General features: G+C 37.3%; 3 protein-coding genes and 1 long non-coding RNA gene across 14 annotated transcripts; 2 read left to right on the top strand and 2 right to left on the bottom strand.

The window, feature by feature from the left end:
- Positions 1-704: 704 nt before the first annotated feature.
- Positions 705-9,705, top strand: Nup214 (nuclear pore complex protein Nup214). 6 transcript variants are annotated; one of them, XR_012990993.1, is made up of 7 exons: positions 705-967; positions 1,199-1,492; positions 1,576-5,716; positions 5,801-5,984; positions 6,063-6,552; positions 6,631-6,942; positions 8,614-9,705. XR_012990993.1 is itself a non-coding variant. In XM_076303838.1 (5 exons), the coding sequence occupies exons 1-5, from the start codon at positions 935-937 to the stop codon at positions 6,088-6,090; spliced, it is 4,680 nt and encodes a 1,559-aa protein (XP_076159953.1). In that variant the 5' UTR covers positions 705-934; the 3' UTR covers positions 6,091-8,607. The 6 variants fall into 6 exon arrangements, 1 of the variants encoding a protein (XP_076159953.1); XR_012990994.1 differs by having other exon boundaries at positions 6,751-6,942; positions 8,614-9,691; XR_012990991.1 differs by having other exon boundaries at positions 6,063-6,295; positions 6,385-6,942; positions 8,614-9,690.
- Positions 5,805-9,855, bottom strand: Ints4 (integrator complex subunit 4). The gene is made up of 7 exons (XM_076303839.1): positions 9,487-9,855; positions 8,999-9,417; positions 8,607-8,933; positions 8,267-8,531; positions 7,736-8,198; positions 7,183-7,666; positions 5,805-7,106 (listed from the first exon to the last, which is right to left on the bottom strand). The coding sequence occupies exons 1-7, from the start codon at positions 9,535-9,537 to the stop codon at positions 6,365-6,367; spliced, it is 2,751 nt and encodes a 916-aa protein (XP_076159954.1). The 5' UTR covers positions 9,538-9,855; the 3' UTR covers positions 5,805-6,364.
- Positions 9,856-10,101: 246 nt separating this feature from the next.
- LOC143143670 (uncharacterized) lies at positions 10,102-18,729 on the bottom strand. 2 transcript variants are annotated; one of them, XR_012991214.1, is made up of 2 exons: positions 18,504-18,729; positions 10,102-12,202 (listed from the first exon to the last, which is right to left on the bottom strand). It is a non-coding gene; the product is annotated as an uncharacterized LOC143143670 (long non-coding RNA). The 2 variants fall into 2 exon arrangements; XR_012991215.1 differs by lacking the exon at positions 18,504-18,729 and adding an exon at positions 16,554-16,943.
- On the top strand, positions 10,242-16,544 carry Pdzd8 (PDZ domain containing 8). 5 transcript variants are annotated; one of them, XM_076305201.1, is made up of 11 exons: positions 10,243-10,567; positions 10,758-10,805; positions 10,892-11,214; positions 11,279-11,471; positions 11,547-11,809; positions 11,887-12,967; positions 13,059-13,321; positions 13,403-13,606; positions 14,343-14,492; positions 15,146-15,328; positions 15,423-16,544. In XM_076305201.1, the coding sequence occupies exons 3-11, from the start codon at positions 11,032-11,034 to the stop codon at positions 15,627-15,629; spliced, it is 2,727 nt and encodes a 908-aa protein (XP_076161316.1). In that variant the 5' UTR covers positions 10,243-10,567; positions 10,758-10,805; positions 10,892-11,031; the 3' UTR covers positions 15,630-16,544. The 5 variants fall into 5 exon arrangements, with proteins under 5 accessions (XP_076161314.1, XP_076161315.1, XP_076161316.1 ...); XM_076305199.1 differs by having other exon boundaries at positions 10,242-10,567; positions 10,758-11,214; XM_076305202.1 differs by lacking the exon at positions 10,758-10,805.
- Positions 18,730-19,729: the final 1,000 nt, after the last annotated feature.

Raw genomic sequence — 19,729 nt, forward strand, 5'->3', positions numbered from 1 at the left:
TTACTGCGAATGGAAAGCCGCAGAGAGATAGTTGGAATCAAAGTTCCATCGATATTTCTCCATAAAGAAAACGATATTCTTACGAACAAAATTTGATATAAAAATTGTGACTTTTACGTGTATTGTGCCCTTTATCGGAATAAAAAAAATGTTAAATTAATCTACCTAGTAAACAATTATTAGTTCCTATCTTTTAAAACTTTACATATTTAAGAAACATATCAGTAATCATCTCCTACTTCGATTCCTCAATAATTAATTTAAAAATTAATTTCTGTTGATTGTTTAATCTCATTTACAATGTCTAAATAAAGATGTATATCTTATCTCCTTCATCCTGTCCACTGTCGAATCTACAATTTTAAACTTAGTCCAAGTTAGTTTTAAGTCGATGCTGTAGTAAACTACCGGCAGATTCGGGGACGTGGCATTAAGTAATTTAAAAAATATTCTTAATTTCATTTTGCATCAAGCCATAAGAATGAATGGAAGTTATTGTTACAATAGTTTTTGAAACTAATAGGTTTAATAAAGCCACAAACGACATACTGAAAAATATTTTCTATGTTATCGATATTTACCGACTTCGGTGACTCAATTGAATATAATTTTCCGAATCACCGTTTATAAATAGTGAGGTCGCTCCGAAACCATTAATATTTAATGAGGTCGGTATTTCAGATCATATACTACCAATTTCCATAAAATAAAACATCTATTCTACATCTCGTTCGTGCTATATTTCCCTCAAACGGAACGAATTATTTGACCTTTGTTATACGATATATAACTCTATTTCAATTCGTATAATCGAAGGTTACACAAGTCTGTCAGTTACATTCGTTTACCTCGTTTGTAACCTGCAGAGAGTTCGGTAAATTTACATTTTGATAAAACTGTTAATTATATGAAGGTTGTCGTAAAATAATTAAACATGAAAACAGCGCCCAATCCGAAAGACGTTCAGGTATTACTTGTTATTGATTAAAAGTTTAATTGTAAATACTTGCCTTCCAATCTATAACCTTCTCAATGATATGTTTGAACCGAGCATTAGTGAAATGCAACGTTTTATAACGTTTAAGTATTAAAAAACATTACAATGATATAGAGAAGTATGATTGTATACTTCTCTTGTTGTAATTATGGTTTTGCTATATTTATGAAAGATTTATTGTAATATAACTTTTCTTTCCAGGAATTTCAATTTAAACAATCTAACACTTTCCAAATTTTAAATGCATTCAAATCCATACCAACTGCATGTAGCTTATTAGCTGCAGATAAGAAAAGAGGTTTATTATATGTAGGTCAATACAACAAAATAATCGTCTTAAAGCCAGGCGAGGATAACGATCCAGAATGGAAAATAGAAGTTGATATACCAGTAGCTGTGTCCAAACTAACACTTAGTTGCGATTGTTCCTACTTAGCAGTAGTACCACATGGACCGTCGATTTTAGTTTATGATGCACAGATGTTCGTTAGAAATGTATGTTATAAAAATTTGAATTTTTCAAATTTAAAGTTCTTAATATTCGATTTAAAACATATTGTATTTGTGATCTTTTGCAGAATTTACAATTATTACACGAGATTAGAATTTCTTTGTCTGGCACAGAGATATTTGTAAACGACCTACAGTGGAATCCTACTATTCCAGGAATGTTGTGTACAGTTGCTAGCGATTACACGGTTGGTAGTTTTCAAATAAAGGAAGAAAAGGGGAAGACATTAGAGTTGAATGCTTTAGAAAAATTAAATGGTCTAGGTGTTTTATGCGCAGCATGGAGTCCTAAAGGGAAACAAGTAGTTGTGGGCGGTAAGAATGGAAATATTGTACAATTGAAACCTGACTTAAAAATAGCAAGGACAATTCCTGGTCCGGTTCCATACATTGGAGAAGTTATTTCCATTCTATGGATTAGCAATTATCAATTTTGTGCTGCTTACTTAGGTAATGAACAAAGAATATATGTTCTTATAATTGATGCACCTAAAGGCGAAATAAATGCTACTATCACATGTTATGATGATATCACTTATGGAATGTCAGACACAGAAGGAGTAACAATGATCCCACACTATTACTTTGAACATGTGCCAGAATGGGGTTTAATTATTGCTGCTAGTAGTAATAGTAGTGAAATAGCTGTATTGGGATCTACAGATGGAGGAGCTACTTGGAATCAGTGGCAGTTAGTTGATAGTGGCAGGGCTGAATTGCCATTGATTTGTACTACCGAAAGCTACCCAGTAGGATTGGCTATAGACAAGTCTCCAGTTCGAAAATTACCATGGGGAGCAGATTCTATTTTACCTCATCCAGTTCCTATACTTCATATTCTTGCAACATCTGGACAGTTATGCAGTTTTCACATGGTAAATCTGATGCCCAATTGTACCACTATTAATACTCCGCCTACGGAAATTATTACACCTCCGCCACAGCCACAACTAAATGTTCCTTCAGAAACATCTCTTACTATGAACGGTGTAATAACTAGTACTCCACGCCCCAAGCAAACAGAAAATGTTTCCGAACGTCCGAAACCACTTCCTGCAGGAAATATTTTTGATAAAATTCTTAAAGGAAGTGGTTTCTTTGCACAGCCTCCAACTGAAAAATCAAAACAACAGGAACAGAAATTTGAAAGTGCCAATATGGAAATCAAAATGGAACAAACTAAAGAGACTCAGATACAAGAACCTGTAAAGTCAGATGTTAAATTGACACCAATTAAAGAAGTAATTCCACAGGAAACGATGGAACAAAAGCCATCAATAGAGGATGATGGTAGAGATATTCATGCTTATCTAGAAGAACATAATTTGTTTGAGAAAGAATTGTATAATAGATTGGAACCACAATCTTGGGAATGCGGTACAGAGGAAGAACATCAAAGGCTTGTAGATTCATCTGCTGTAATAGATAAGTTTCTTCGAGAATTGCGAGAAACAACGAATAGTTTATCCAGCGATATTGCATACTTAAAAGCGCTATTATTGCAATCGTTTGCTTGGGTTGAAGAAACTAAATCAAAAAATGCAGCTACTATCGATATTGGTACTAGAAACTGCGGAGATAATAATAAGATATCTGATCTACAAAAGTTGTATTATTATACCCAAACACAACTTTCTCAAGCTAGTAAAATTTTAGATTTAGAATGGTCGGATCATAAATCTCAAGAACTGTCACGAATGAAAATTCCCCATTTGGAATTTGTGTATCAGAATCTTATATTGCATAATAAAATCATTCAAGAGGAGAGAAGCAAAGTAGAACAACTTAAGAAACGATGGAGATTAATTACTCATAATAACATTTTTGGATTAAAACGATCGATGTCTAATTTAAGTATAACATCGTCAAAATCTTCAACCTCTCTTCCAAGAAACAGAGGAATCATAGAAGCACGCTGCAAGGCTATTGCTACCAAAACGTTGTACTTTACTCAAAAAAAGCAAATGAAATTGAGAGAACACTTATCCGTGTCTGCACCAAGAATTATAAAACCTGTTAATCCTTCGCCTATTCAGCATCGTTTAGAAGCAACTTTATCCTCTTTAGCTTCTCTTGATACTACACCTGTGAATATTAAAAACAGGGTAGGACAATCTGTTTCAAAGCAAACACCCGTTGCCAAACAAACCCCCGAAACACTAAGTCAGCAATGTCCTTTAGCTTCTTTAGACAGCATTGTAGCGAGAATTGGTGCAAGTGAAACAAATAATGTGCCAACCCAAAGCAAACTGCAAAATAAACAACCTGCTTTTACAATTGCTTTTCCAGCTGCAACTAGAAACAAACCCTTACAAGCAGAGAAAAAATCAAGTTCTCTGGTAACCACTGTTGTACCTCAAAATAATAAATCAAAACAAGATAACATTGCATTTAATCAAGTTAACACTTCTGCTCATACCATGTTCAATTTAATGAAGACCTTTTCTAATGTTGATTCTATTACATCCGGTACACCAATGCAGAAATCTGAAGAGACTCTTATACCAAAATCTGTGCCCAAAGAATTTGGTGCCAAATTGGGCAAAGAAACTCTACCAAGTAGTGATTCTTTCAAAGCAGAAACTAATTTATTCCCTACTGGTACATTGAAAGATGCATTATCACCGGAAACATCAGGAAAAGCAGAGGGACTTACTTCAAACAGTACATTAAAATATAAAGTTGCAGTAATAACAACAGCTGCAACAACAGCAACAATGCCAACAACAACAACAATAACAACATCAATGGCTGCAGAAACTGACACAGCAGCTACATTTAGGTTTGCTACTTCAGTTCCTCCAATTGTGTATAATACTTCGCAGAATGTCATGCCACAAACAAGTGCACAAACGTTTTCCTTTGCCTCAAAACCATCAAGTACTGCTACTCCATTCAATTTGAAAATAACCCAATCTACAGCACCAGCTCAAACACAAGATTCGTTACATTTAAGTGGCTTGTTTGTAGGACACCAAACGCCTAACGTGTCTAGCAGCAATTCAAATGCTGAAGGAAAGTACAACTATAAATCTACATTTGGAACACTTAATTTTCAAACATCATTAGGGCAAATTTCCATCAGTCTTCCAAGTACGACTCCTTCAAAAGAAACAGTTACAACTTCGTCGCCACTTGCTATTGAAAAGACATCTTCTACCGAATCGAGAGTTCCTATTTTTTCAACAAGTTCTGCACAAACTCTAACTACAACTTCAACTACTCCTTTATTCGGTAACCACACGAATGCTTCGAATATTTCTATATTTGGAGGAACATCGAGTTCTTCACCAACTACATCTACCTTTACTGTCACCACCAATAGTGACGCATTTGGTATTCAAACTACGACTTCCGCATCAATGTCAATGTTTGGTGGTTTCAAGACTACTCCTACAACAAGTATAACAACGAGTTCAGTCGCAACAAGTTCTAGTATAGTGTCTCCATTCCAAAATTCTTTATTAAAACCTACTTTTGGTGAACCTGTTACTAGTTTATCCCCAGCAAGCCCCGTTACCGTCAGCAGCAGTACTCCGTCAACACATACCTTTGGCAATGTAACAACGACTACTTCAGTTACTCCAGTTTTTGGTAAACCTTCTCCTCTTACAATGAACAATCAATTTCCAAGCACACCAGTGGTGTCTTCAGCAGCTAGTAACTTTGGAAAGCCAGTTATTAATCCTGCTTCTATGCCTTTTGGAAATTCTTCAAACACGTCTGTGTTCGGTAATATACCGACAACTTCGACAAACACTACACTTTTTAGTGGAAGTAATACTAGTTCAATCTTTGGCACAAATACACAAGCATCTTCTACTGGTTCTATCTTTGGAGGCAATACATCTACAATGAACACACTTGAAACACCTCAGAAATCCTTTTTCGACAATAACATTCAAAAATCTAGTTCAATATTCAGTGCAACGCCGAATACAGGAGCTACTACATCTTTCTTTGGTGGTACTGCAAGTAATACTACACCAGGAACACCTCCTGGATCTCCATCCGTATTTGGTGGTGGAACTAGCATATCACCAATAAACTTAGAACAACCTGTATTAAGTGCACAACCTGCTTTTGGACAGGCACCTTCATTTGATTCCAAACCAGTATTTGGTTCTGCAGCTTCGTTCGGATCCTCAAAAGTAATTTTCGGTGGTGGATTTGGAGCAGCAGCGTTTGGAACTGCCGCAGCTCTTCGAGGTAAATAATTTATTACTTATTTTCTTTCATATACTTTTAAGTACTAAAATCAACAGTTACATTTAACAATAATTAATAAAATAGCGTTTGGAAGTCCATCGACAATGGAAGGAAATATTGTTCCAATGGAAAACAACATGTCAAAAGTTTTTGGTAATGTAGAAGCAAGTTATACGTTTGAGTTCTTGGCTAGCCAATCGGGTGGGCTTAGTTTTAGTAGTCTGGCCCAAAAGAGTCCAGAAGCAGAGAAGCCTCAGTCATTCACTGGGTAATTAAAAAACATTTAAAATCTTTGAAATATTCCAAAAAATCGAGGATCGATTAACGCTTTTTTTTTTAATTACAGTGGAAGCTCCTTCTCCAGTTGGCGGTAGTCTACATATGTTCGAGTTAAATGTGATTAATTCATCTTTAAAAACAAATTACTTTTATAAAAAAAACAGGAGTAGCATAATTTCGTCAACCTCTTCAATTAATTCAAATTAAATCATATGTTTGTAATTACTTTTTATCAAAGAGAACGACCATTATTACTCAATTTTAAAACATAATTGAAATCTGTATTATACAAAAATTGATGTAATTTAGTATTATTCGAATTTATTTACAAGAAAAATATTTTATAAAACATATTGTATAAAAATATATTCAGATACCTCTCTTTATAGGTTTTGGAGCAATTGATACTTTGGTCGGTTTACAAAGATCGATAACACACGGATCGTCGAGAGGAGAATGTGTACATACAGATGAAGATGGTACAAGGAGTGCGAGAGATATTTCCACGTTACAAGCTTCCATCCAAACTTGATGTGACAGCAGAACCGTAGTTCTCAGTCTGTAATCATTTTGTTCCGTATTATGTAGTCGTAGATCCGATTTTCGTGGCAGTAATAATTGTACTTGTTGATCAGGATGTCTCAATTTAATACGTAATATACTTGGATCCCGTAAATTTAATATTTTTGCCGTTAATGGGATTCCTAGTAAAAGACCACCGGTAAACTTCAATGCAGCATCTGCATCCCCTCTAGGCTCTTCAATCATTGCTCTACAAAATCGAGTAGACACTGATGGTCTTGGTAGTCGTTCTTCCCCTTGCGATGCTGGTGTTAAAAGTAAAGGTAACAGCAGTCGTGTCAAAGATCCTGGTTTTACGTCAGCTAAAGTTGGAATCTGAAGAACAAGAGCTCTCGAAAATGTTGGCAATTTCGACGTGTCTTGAGGTAAAGTGTCAGCTTCGGATAAAAAATGACGAGCAAGTGGAAGAGCACTTCTTCCTGTTGCACTTCTTGTCACTCGAATCAATTCCACCGCCAGAGCTTTCAACCATACATCATTGGCTAGTATTATTTCATTTTCACCTAATCCGCTGAACAATCGTTGCAACCTGTAAATTATATTTCTTGTGTCGGTAGTTGAATTTAAAGTAGCAATGTGGATAGAAATATAAAACATAAACATACTTCTGAGTATTCTGAAGAAGAACTGAAACATTATTGATGGTACTCGCTAATGGGCTTGTCGATACCGAATTTGTCGCCGATATTGAGAATTCTTTCAACACAGATTTTAGAAGCAACAAACACCGTATGTAAAGGGCGGTGAAGCGCGCAGCTCCCTCCATCCGGTGATCCATTTCTGCTAAACGATCGAGATCCACGGCCGAAGCTTCTAATAGTTGAGTGTGAACTCTGCCACCAGGTCTTGCGTTTTCAACACCTGTAACCACTTTTTCTAAAAATTCTTTTCCACGCTCGGCTTCTTCGTCAATTTTGTCTTCCTTTCCAAAATCTGGGCCACTGGTTACAGTTGGTCGTAATCGGGGAACTAAATGCGGCATTGTGTCTCGTAAATAGTGATAATGCTTAGATGCATGTTCTGTAAACAGAGCATGCATACTTGGACAATGCAATGCAGCATTGAATACCAGAACTAGTACACTTGCATCTATTTTTGTTGGTTAAGAATATTATTATTATTACTTATGTTCTGTAAAGAAAATTGCTAAAAGGATACAAGATGGTTCATCGACGTCTGGCTCTGGTGTATCAAAAAAGGGATGTCGTCCAAGTAGTTGAGGCACCAAAGGCAATGTCAAATATGGATGCGAGGCACCCAGTGCTGCTAAACAATTTCTAATACTCTCTTTATCTTGTGGATATCGACTTAAATTGTCGAGAAGGCGATTCACGCACATGTGAAGGCAATTTCTCGTAGCGAGCCGACTAGCGGCTAAAGTAGCGTGCAGACCTTCTCGCACTTCGCCAGAAAAATCCTCTAACGCGCCCAAAATTGTTTCTAATTGGTCTTCGCGAAGCGTGACGCTTGCAGACATTTTCCTTAACGACTCAATAGCTCTCAATCGTACATCTTGAATTTCATCATTAAACATATCTACCATAAAGTCCAAGGCAATTCTGGCTATATTTGGTTGTTCCATGGATAAAGTACAAAGTGCTTCAACTGCTGCTGTCCGTACCTGTATATAATTTACTTTAAGCATTTAATATATAGATTATAGCATACGAATATAAATAATAATATTACTTCCAAGAACTCATCTTCTAAACCATGAATAAATGCACCACAAGATCCACTCTTTTCTTCTACTTCTGGTCTATCTGCTTCAACGACTTTTTGTTTTTTGTCCAATGCTTGTTCTATGTATCGCTGAGACACACCTTTCATTGATCCTAAAAGAGACATTGCCGAGGCTCTGACTCTTGGTGACAAATCACCCATGAGACTACAAATTTGAGAAAATGCACAGTCTACCATGCGTATATCTTCTCCATCTGCTCCTACAATAATGCTACAAAACAATGCAACGATATATAATCAAAGATGAAATAGTGTTAGAATTATAAAATTGATATGTACTGCTTACTTTTCAGGATATTCTCTACCTAAAAGCCATATTAATTTAAGAACAGCTCGGCGAACAATTTCATAATCATCCCGAAGTGCTGCACAAGCTTCACCAAAGAAACTTGCAGGCAGTCTACATCCCCTATGAGAATGAAGTTCTGCCATTGTTTCAAATGCTTGTGCACGAACTCTTGGATCCTGAGAACGTGCATAATTGCCAACAAATACTAAAGTATCATCTGCAGTATTTACAGTCAAATATCTACCAATGATAGAAAGACAACGTGTTTGTACACCGTGCCAAGTATCTGGCAAATGCTCACGAGCAATCTTTAATACAAGAGTCCTACAAATCAATATCTCAGTCTTCTGTTGTAATATCAAAGTAAATGTTAAACATTTTTAAAATACCTATGATATTCCCCTAATTTCAACAATGTCGCTAAACCCTGACTTTTTACTCTATGTGATTCTTCATTTCTTAAAAGTTCAGCAGTCTCATTAACAATTCGTGTCTTTTCTGCAGAATCATTTGTTACTTCTCCCAATTCTGCAAATATCCAAAGTATTTTAGCACGAACTGCTGCCTCTGTTTCTATAGCAAATCTTTCTGACAACTTTTTCACAACAGAAGGAACATCCTCTGGAGAGATGTATGCTATAGTATCAGATATCCGAACAAGAAGCTGCAAAGCATCATTGCCACATTTACATTTTTCAAGGCACTCTATATAAGCTAAAGCTGAACTGCCTTCTGTTCCATTTTTACTTCCTACTGTAGATGCAAGACGTAATGTTCTTAATCTTTTCAATGGAGGTTCATTTACAACCTATAAATGAATACAGTGAGAGAAAGGGTTTAAATTGTAAACATTTCAATTGGTAGAAATATAATTTACCTGACTTTGTGTAAACTCTGCTAAAACTCTTTTCTTCATTAAAGCGGCCATACTAATAAGATACTCTACATTTATTTACAAAAAATGTGAAACTGAAGTTATGTCGTTCAACATTTACAAAGGTTAAAATTATTTTTCGTTGTCTAACAATGTATAGACATAAAAATTAATAACTACTCATTTCTGTAAACTATGTAGATTACGATACGTTTGTTGATAGGAATAGCATTTATATTTTTAACGTTGTAAATTTTATATGCAATTTAAATTGTTTAGAAAGCTGTATTCTAAAGTTAAGATTACACGGTTATGTTTCATCAGCTGATCGTATCATTCAACCACGCATGTATGTTTATTGTTGACATTTAAAATTGACTTCTTTTCCACTAACAATATAATGGAGAATAAATTATATTATATAGAACATGAAATATTATCGTTATTAATAATATATTTTTTATTTCAAAATAAAATATAATGTTTCCTAAACCAATTAATATAGAGTATCCTCAAATAATAAATTACAAAATACTTGAAAATCTCTATATTCTTTTTTTATTATTTGTAAGTATTTTAACATTAACTATTTTCGTACATATGTATATTGATTCCAGAGTAATCGGGATAGAAATACTTTCATAATTAATGTTCACTAGTAATATATAATAAATTAAGTTAACGAACGGCAATAATTCTATGTTTTAATGTAATGTAAGATTTTGAAAAATATATCGGGTATAAACAATTTTTGTTCATAATAATGTATGAGGTTGACAATCAGGGAATCTGTCAAATTGACAAGCTTGTCTGGCACTAACATGGCTGCCGAGATCAATAGAAAACTGTCATAATACGTTTTGCCCGTAGTCGACGGCATTATTAGATTCTTCATGATGTTTCGGACGAACAATTTTTTGTGAATATGTACTTTTTTTAAGTTGTCATGAAATTGATCTATATTTTTGTGAAAATGCCATAACTTTGACCGTCGTTACGATAGGTGAAAGTGTTCTGAATAACCGTTGACCCGCGAGTAGAGGGTGATTCACAACAATGTAATGCAGCGTTACAAAAACAATAGGTATTTTTTTTATGAGTGATTAAAATCATAGATGTGTAGTAGTTCCTAATATTTCGGGCGAATGTCAAAGATATTCAACTGTTTAGATATTAATTTAAAAAATTTCCGAATACAATTAATATGTTTACATTCCTTCTTGTCACACAAGAGACTGTCTATTTTTACAATTTTCCCTGATATTATTTTTTAGTAGTGAGAGGATCGAGATTAATCGAGGAAGTTATAGAGTTTCTGATAGGTAAAATTTTAATATGGACATTTTTGAATTTCTTTGCGTGTCTGTGATTACATTTGTGTGTGGTATAATATGTACACTTGTACTAGAATTTTATTTATTCAAAAAATATTTGGAGGAGGCACCTCTAGCAAGTCCATCAAAAAGACCAATACATCATGGCAAGGCTCAATTACCTAAAGAACTATTTGAAAACATTCAAAATGAAAAGACAAATTCCAATACAAGTATGTCTCGCCAAAGTATGTGCCAAGGGAATGAGAACTTGGCAATAAATCTAACATTACAATTTTTATTTAACGAACTACGAAATGCTGAACGGGTTCGTCTCTGGTTATACAGAAAATTAAATAATGAATTCAAAGAACTCTTAACTCAGTCCACGACTGGTAAACTATTGGACAGTGTAAAGGTAAGTGAACTATAAAATCAAAGATGTTAGTAATATAAGAATAATAATTTTTGTATTTTTTCAGTTAAGAGATTTAAATTTAGGTACACAGTTTCCCACAATAAAGGGTTTAGAAGTTGCTGATTCAAAAATAGATGCTGATACTGGTTTACTCGAATCCTTAGATCTGTCTTTAGATTTACATTACTCTGGAAACTTTCAATTATCTATCGACGTTAGAATGTTACTGGGCAAAACTGCTTATATGGCTTTACAAGGTATAATTAAGAAGTATATTTTAAAGTTTGACTTTCTAGTAAACTTCTGTTAAATTCCATTAACATTTGTTGCAGTGAAACGTGTCAGTGGCAGAGCCAGATTACAATTTACACGTGTTCCGTGTACTCATTGGTCCTTAAGTTTTTATTCGGAACCTATACTCGAATTAGAAGTTCAGTCTCAATTTCAAGGTCGTCAATTACAATCTCAGATTATTTCTTTGATCACAAGTCAAATTCGTAGAGCTGTACGTAGGAAACATACACTACCTCGCTATAAAATGCGTTATAAACCATTCTTCCGTAGACTGAATGACGAAGCTGTAGATTTGTCCGAAGTAAGATATCTGTTTTATCTTTTAGAATTATAAAGGTATTGAGGAAGTTATAAAAATGTATAAAAATGTTTCCCTAGGTTGCCAATATACAATTGATACCAGGTTATTTGGAAGTATCGTTGTTGGAAGTGAGTAGATTGAATCTTGGACCTAATATGCTTAATGCAGAAGATAAAACACAAATTGAAGTGTACTGCACAATAAGTGTGGATTCGACACCTTGGGTATTTCTAACTCAATATACTGGAGTTCCTTATATGGTGTTAGATTTAATTATTAGTAAAGTTGGTTCTCAACAGCTTGGTGTAGTATTTAAGCAAGAACTTGTGCCAGAAATAGGTCACGTTTGCGTGCTAGTCGAAACCATAGTAGCTGGAAGTCCTGCAGCAATTGCTGAAATGAAAAAGGGGGATATTTTAGTAGCTGTGGATGGTAAAAAAGTCTCTAGCATGAATCAAGTAGCTAAATTCGTGAAAAGTGCTGTAGAGAGGCGTTTCATTATAAGGGTAGAAAGGAAGTATTCCAAAGCAGATTTGGATAAACAAATTAGTATAAAACTGGATAGTGAAAAAATGTCTGCAGAAAAAGGATCAGATAGGAAATCATTAAAAACAGACTCGTTAACGAATAAAAGTGATACACCCAATGTGGAAGACAGTAGCAAAACGAAGATTGAAAGCCAAATAAAATTTTCGGATTTAAAAGATTCAGAAAATGAAATTTTGGATAAAATGGAAACGGGTGGCAAGTTTTTTAGAAGAAAAAGTAGTGCACAGGCTGGGGACGATCCTGCTCAAACACCTGACAGTACACCTTCTAGAAAAATTTCAACCACCTCAAATCAATCATTAATATCGAGCAGCTCTCAATTTTGCTTCAATGATGATAATTACATAACGAATGTAACTGATTTATTCTATACTACGAAAGAAAAGGAATATGCCTCTTTAATTACTTTCGAAGAAACTAGGAATTTTCAAATTGATTCAGAACTTCAATATTTAAATATAGGCGTGTGGGGTCGTGTAAAAGGAGGAGAATTACCTGCAAAATTATTAGGATACATAAACGTCCCTATGAAATTAATTCTTGCGCAGTGTTACACATCCTCGACCGGTCATTACCTTAAATGTCACGCTCTGTTACCACCCGACAGTGGTACGTATTATCATGTTAATAAATCAAATACACAAACATCAAACCTATACTTCCATATGTTTTACGATAACTTTATATATCTTTTTAAAAGCTTCTCTGACAACAGTTCATACAAAATTACAAGGATACTCGGGATTCGATCCAACGCTTTGTTACGGTGATATTTTATTATCTTATGTATGGGAGTCCAGTTATCCAAATCGTCATGTAGTTAGCGACTCGGGGAAAAAAGAGAGTACAGAAACTGTCAAAACCCAGCCGATACTAAACGAGGAGATCACTGATAAGAAAATGCACGACTTTATCAGAACACACTTTCATAGAGCAACCCACTGTGATTTTTGTACAAAAAAGGTTTGTATTTTCAATGATCGTTTTACTTGGGGCATGTATACGTAAAATTAAATATTAAACATTTATATTTTTACCATACAGATTTGGTTGAAAGATGCTATACAGTGCAGAGATTGTGGCATGGTGTGTCACAAGAAATGCGAAGTTCGTTGTCAAGCATCAGGAACTTGTGGAGCGGAAAGTTTAACGACAATAGCATTAGAAACCGATGAAACAGAGCCTAATACTCTTATCGGAGAATCGGGTCCGGAGATTTCTTTAACCAGTTGTGAAGATAACGTGCAGGTATTCAAGACGTAGTAAAAGTATTTCTTACACTCAAAATGGTATCAGGCCAACCAGCTGAAAATAAGAATCAACGTTACGGTTGGTGACCCCATTCAATCTCATTGTCCAGAAACAAAGATTATATCTAAAACAGTTTCGAATTTCAAGTTAGACGAATCGAAATTTATAACGTATGTAATCGATACGTATAATTATATATTTTTACCGAGAAATGGTGCACTACTTTCAAAGACGAAGTTTTAAGAAGTTGCATTATGAAATTGCAATCACTATGCATATCTATGTCTCACTAGTCGTGTTTTATTGTGCAGTATGTAATACTGTAACGGAGGAATTGCTGTTTTGGGAAATTAAAATGTATACTTTAAACAACTCAGAGTATTCTTGGTACATTGTACATATATAGGGAAACGACTGTTAAGTGTGTTTCACTTTTATTGTTGGCAATAAAAATTATCATCCGCATATAGGAAAGTGAAGGTTTTTTGTAGGTTTGCAACTTGACCTTTGCTTCTAACGTTGAGTATCTGTGAATATTGTACGATGGGCGGATCACTTGCTTCGTTATTGTTTAACAAGCTAGAAGTGCCTTTGCACATAAAGTAAATGACTCGAAGTGATAGCACGCGGTTCTGTTTGTTTCGTCTACTAGTCTAGTTACTATTACATTGGATACGATTGGATAAGTAAAAATGATATTAATCAATTTCCAATTCGTTGATCGATTAATCAGGGTGCAACTATGATGGCCATGAAGGCTAGTATAGCTAACACTCTGTTGGGCCTGAAGAAGGCTGGAAGTACTAGTTGTTTGGCCCCACCGGCTTCTGGTATTGGTCTGGCATCTAGAAGTCTTCCCCCAAGTCCCTGTGCATCCCGCAAGGTAGCATTTAATACCACAGATTTGTTTAGTTGGAATGGAGAAGATCATAGATTGACATTAAAATTATGTCGTGTACAATCGTTGCAATTGTTAAGAACGACGATAACGACGATTGCACCTCTTACCAAACACGCAATTTTGGGACCTTCTCTGTTCCAATTCTTCCTCTTGGGCCTTTATATCTTTACACCAACAAGTCTAGCGGCTCGAAACACGCTTGTGGATTAAGGTGTTAAGTGTCTTGTTTTGAGTTTCGAAGCTTGAATCGTTCGATCCGCTTCGCGCGTTCACTTGTCTTGCGCAGTGTTCTTGTACGTTAAAACATTCTGCTGCCACCGGCTTACACTCTTTTCGTTCTGTCGCAAAACGGTCACACAACTTTTTGTTGGTCATGCCGGTAATTGTTGTCTGGCGTAACGGATGCACATCGTGGCCGTCACGCTTCTGACATAAAACGTTATACTAATACTCTGTAACAGTTACTGTCTTTCGTAGAGCAATAAGCGACGAATGCTTTGATTTGCTGTTACTTTTCCTTTCGCGCTCTTACTGTATCACGTGTATCCATCGAGTCAGGCGCATCATTCTCTAGGATCAAGCTTAAACACGATACTGCGTCCCGACAAATCTGATTCAATTATTAAACCGTTTAGAGTTCGTTGGTCGGCGGTATGGGCATAAATCCTGATCTTTTGGAGGGTGCTGAGCCCAGCGTGGCAGCTCCTTTAATAGCCGGGGATTTGGACGATGGTCTTATGTCCAGGGCTAAAGACACCGGGAAGTTTTTGTACAAATATTTGGAGCCACGCGAACGCGTGGAGAAGATCAACGCCATGGTAAACGCTCGACGAGCGCACATTCGTAGACAGACACAGCGTAACGAATCCGTTAACGAATTTCACTGACCGAACATTTTTCACATGTATATAGATGGGAAAGCTGAAAATTGCGCTCGACGCTGAAACTACCTCAAGATTAGAGCTATCGCAAAGCGGAGAAATGGACAGTATTAAGTTAATCGCGCAGAGCGATTTACGAGTGCAAGCGCTGAGCGTCGTGCTTCTGCATTATTGTGCCGGTTTGCAGCACGCGCAGGAAGCATTAGACCGGTCGCAGCAGGCCAACAAGGATTCTTAACGGACCTAAGTTCCAGATATCGAGAAATCGAGAAACCAACGCGGCGCACTCGAGCCTCTCGCTCCGCTCCGCTCCGCTCCGCTTCGATCGGTCGGAATTTTAGCGGGCGTTTATCAATTTTAATAATTATATTCGATTCCAATATTTCTCGTACGCCTACGACTGTTCGCGCTACGCGCGTTTCTAAGCTTCTCTTTGATATTCGTGTAATAGGTCTCAAAATAATACTCGTAAATTTTACCGTAATACGTTTACAATTTAACGTATTACCACCGTAAAACGTTATAACCAGAGAACACCAAATACTGAAGACTTGTATTTACGGATTATGCGTGTATTCGTAGAGAACAGAGTACAACGTATTGTCAGATGTGTTTACGCGACACGCATCTCTCAATCGGTATAGACGAATAGCTGTGGTATAGAATAATTAGAGTAAAAGGGTAGTGTCTTGATTTCAAGCGTAAGGTAACGGGCAATTAAGTAATTAAGTACTTAATCGTAGCATTTAAAAACTTGATCGAGCAGGAATTACTCCCCTTCATATCAATATAGCGTGATTCGATTATAAAATTTTTAAACGACTCGATGCATTTAATGTGTGCGTGTTCCTTCTTTTCTTTTCTTTTTTTTTCTCTCTTATTTTCAAACAATATCGCGTTTTAGCGATCGTGAACCAGCCCTGCAACGAAACCGCACGAACTGTGACTGATTTATCAATTATCGACACGTACAATGCCTATACACACAAATTACGAATGAAATACATACGATACGAGAATTCCATCCATAGGTGACTACAAAGGTTGAACAAGTATCGAATGTATTTATATATTTCGTGGCTTCGCAAGATATTACGACTTATTGTTAAAAATGTAAAATTAATATAAAAAAGAATATAGATTGTTAAACGGGGGTTTTTACTTTTAATTATTTCGTACACGTGCCGCTTGACGTTTGGACGAACGAGGAAGTTGTTCCTCGTAACTATTTATTTCGTTAAGGAAGCAAGTTATTATCGTTGCAAAACGGAGAATATTTTATCGGTGTGATGAGAAATAGACGCGTGCGAAAATCGAGGTCGACCAAACTGGTGCCGTTTGTAACTACTGGCGACGTTTCCGTTCACGATGCTGCGCGTGGAACATCTGACTTCTTGGTAAATATGAAAATACTCGAAAAACGGAGACGCAGTAACCGACAGCCGCACAAAGAATCTACGTCAAAGCCAAGCGATTTTATAGGGCCAACGTTCGCGGTTAAGTCGCAAGACGTTTACGAAGATTCTCGATCTTCTCACGATGAAACGCGACCGCGGACGTACCATATAAATAGTGTAAAATTGTTTACAAAATAAAATCATCGTCGCGCTGAAAACAACGATCACGTACTACTTTAATAGCAACCAAGTGTTATTATTAATATTTTCGGCTTTCTCTCAGGTACATGCCCGATTCCATCTAAGATGGTTCGAGATGATTTTCTAATTCTGGAAAACGAGATGTCTTCTTTATTTACAAAACTAAAATCCTGAATTTTGATTTTCTTTTGAAAATTATATCAAATGATAACGAATGTGCCCAACTGCGCAACTGTTTCCTTTAATTTGCAAAAGCATATAAACACATTCTATATTTCGTCCACGATCCAAACGAGCGATGTAAGCGCATTTCGTGTAACAACAGATATCGTTTCACGAGCAAAGCTTTCGTGCTTTCGGAAAATTTCGTTGCACAAAATTATTCATGGAAATACGATGTTTCTTTCTGTTGTACGTTGCCAGACCACAGTTGGCGTAAAATCAGAGCTCGTTGATCACGGCCGGATATAAAATTCACACGTCGTTTTGGACGTGCAAAGTCATCGACAGCCATGAAGATGATGATGATGATGATGATGATGATGATGATGATGATGATGATGATGATAATGATAACGATGACGCCACCGCCGACGACGACGACGACGACGACGACGACGACGACGACGACGACGACGACGACGACGACGACGACGACGACGACGATGATGATGATGATGTTAATACAAGAATATAAAAAGGGAATAATAGTGGAAGTAGGAATAATATAGCTTGTATAGGTATGTACATATGCATACTGTATGTAGCGAAAATAGGAATAATGGATGGAATAGGGATAGGAATATCGTTACGAATAGAAAATATGTTTCTCGTCGGTATACCCAGAGAAACGGAGAGAAAGAGAGCGAGACGCACACGTGCACGTACCGCGTGCATCGATCTCAATGCACCGCAACATTTATCTCGCGTGCGTCCATACGAGAGTCAATACGAACGCGACGAGAGAGAAGTCATGGGGGATTTTGGTCCGCGAATCTATTCTTGATCCGTGAAATGCACGCGCAGTATTCTCTGGCCACGTGCCAAGCATACCGAAGAATCGTATAAACATTTTATCCCTGTTGGGAATTGGGCTGCACGATGAATGGAGAGCAAGGGCCTCCGTGCGAGAAAAGAAAAGATACAATCGATGGCGAGTACTCCGCTTCGTTCGCAAGTAAAATGATCGTGAATCCCGTTGCAGATGTGTTCTCGTGCTGATCTTGAAATTTTAGATTTCCAGCTTTCATCGTTCCAGATATTAATTCTCAACTCTGGAGTCGTAACGCGGCTAGGAGGGAAGGCTCTCCGATCGATCGAAATTTTACGAGTCGAAACGTTTTATCGTTCTATTCGCGGGAATCGAAACATGGATTTTCCTCTTTAGATCGGTGCGATTGCACGAACCGAGGAGATTCGAAGAGAAAGCCGCGGAAACGTTGTTTAATGTGGCGAAACGTATGCGCTTCTCGATCTCGCGACGTTCGCCAAAACTGCGAGCACGCGTTAGGTACCTCTCTTTTGTCTGCGAACGCGATTGGTAATTTTGCCAGTTCCTCCAGACACGTTCGTTTAGTTGTTTATTATCGCAACGAAGCGACGGGGCGAGTGTTTCGTATACGGTTCTTCTCTTAAACGTTACTTGGTTAATTGCGTTTGCTGTTTCGATGTTTCTTTCGGTACCGCGCACGTTTTGAGAAAACTTACGACAATCGCGATTCTCGCGATGGCGCAGTAGGCATCGTGCCGAACGAAAAGTTCGTCATGTTTTCGACCTTGTGTTTTGGACGACGCTTTTAGCGAATATCGTCGCGCGGGAACTCTCTTTCCACGGACAAAGGCCCAAACTTACTTTCGAAGGCAACAGCGACGGACCGGAAGCGTGTTAAACTTGAACGCACCGAACAATTTCGTCGGCCGCCGCGGCGGTTCGTTTCCTCGCTTCCTCGCTTCTCTCGCTTCCTTACCGCGCGAGGTGCGCTGTTAATTGCGTGTTTACGTAACGACACGATGAAATATAAAATAAAATATCCGACTAGGGACAATCGAGGAATCGTTTCGTGAAATTTACGTTGTATAATTTTCTCTATGGTATTCCGGTCCGCCGAACGCTTCCTTCACGCCTTTGCGTTGCGTAACCCCCTGCGCGGATAAGCCTCGAAAAATTGATTAACAATTGGAATTGCTCTTCAACGCGGCATGAATTAAAGATGAAAGAAACTTGGAATAGATTAAAAAGCATAGGCGAAAGAGGAACACGATTTGGTACCGATTCCGTAATGAAACGTTGTGCAGGAAGCGTTCCTTTGACGCGAACGTCGCGACGTTAAAACGTACATGTGTACACGCGTTACGCACCTGCACGCGAGGTGGTCAGTTTTGGATAAAGTCGTTTCGATCGGAGACAAGCGGGAACTTTTGCGTTTGCCCGTATGGATCTCTTATTCCTGTTTCCATCGGAAACTCGATCGTACGCGTACATTTTCAAGGAATCGTTCGCAAAAACCTTCGAGTAGTCGCGTACATCCAACTATTTCTGTACGAAGCTACGGAACTGTAATGCCGCGTTTAACGTATACCGACTCGACCCGACAAGTAAAACGCGGAAAAACCAGCCGATTCGCGAAACGATCTCTCCGGGGTGACGTCCGATCGAGACAAAGTCGAACAAGACCCTGGAACGCGAAACGTCCTGATCGCGCGCGGCGACCTTGCTTCGTGAAAAGTCTAACACCAATTT

Source organism: Ptiloglossa arizonensis, chromosome 2, assembly GCF_051014685.1.
Source record: "Ptiloglossa arizonensis isolate GNS036 chromosome 2, iyPtiAriz1_principal, whole genome shotgun sequence".
NCBI classification, from domain to species: domain Eukaryota; kingdom Metazoa; phylum Arthropoda; class Insecta; order Hymenoptera; family Colletidae; genus Ptiloglossa; species Ptiloglossa arizonensis.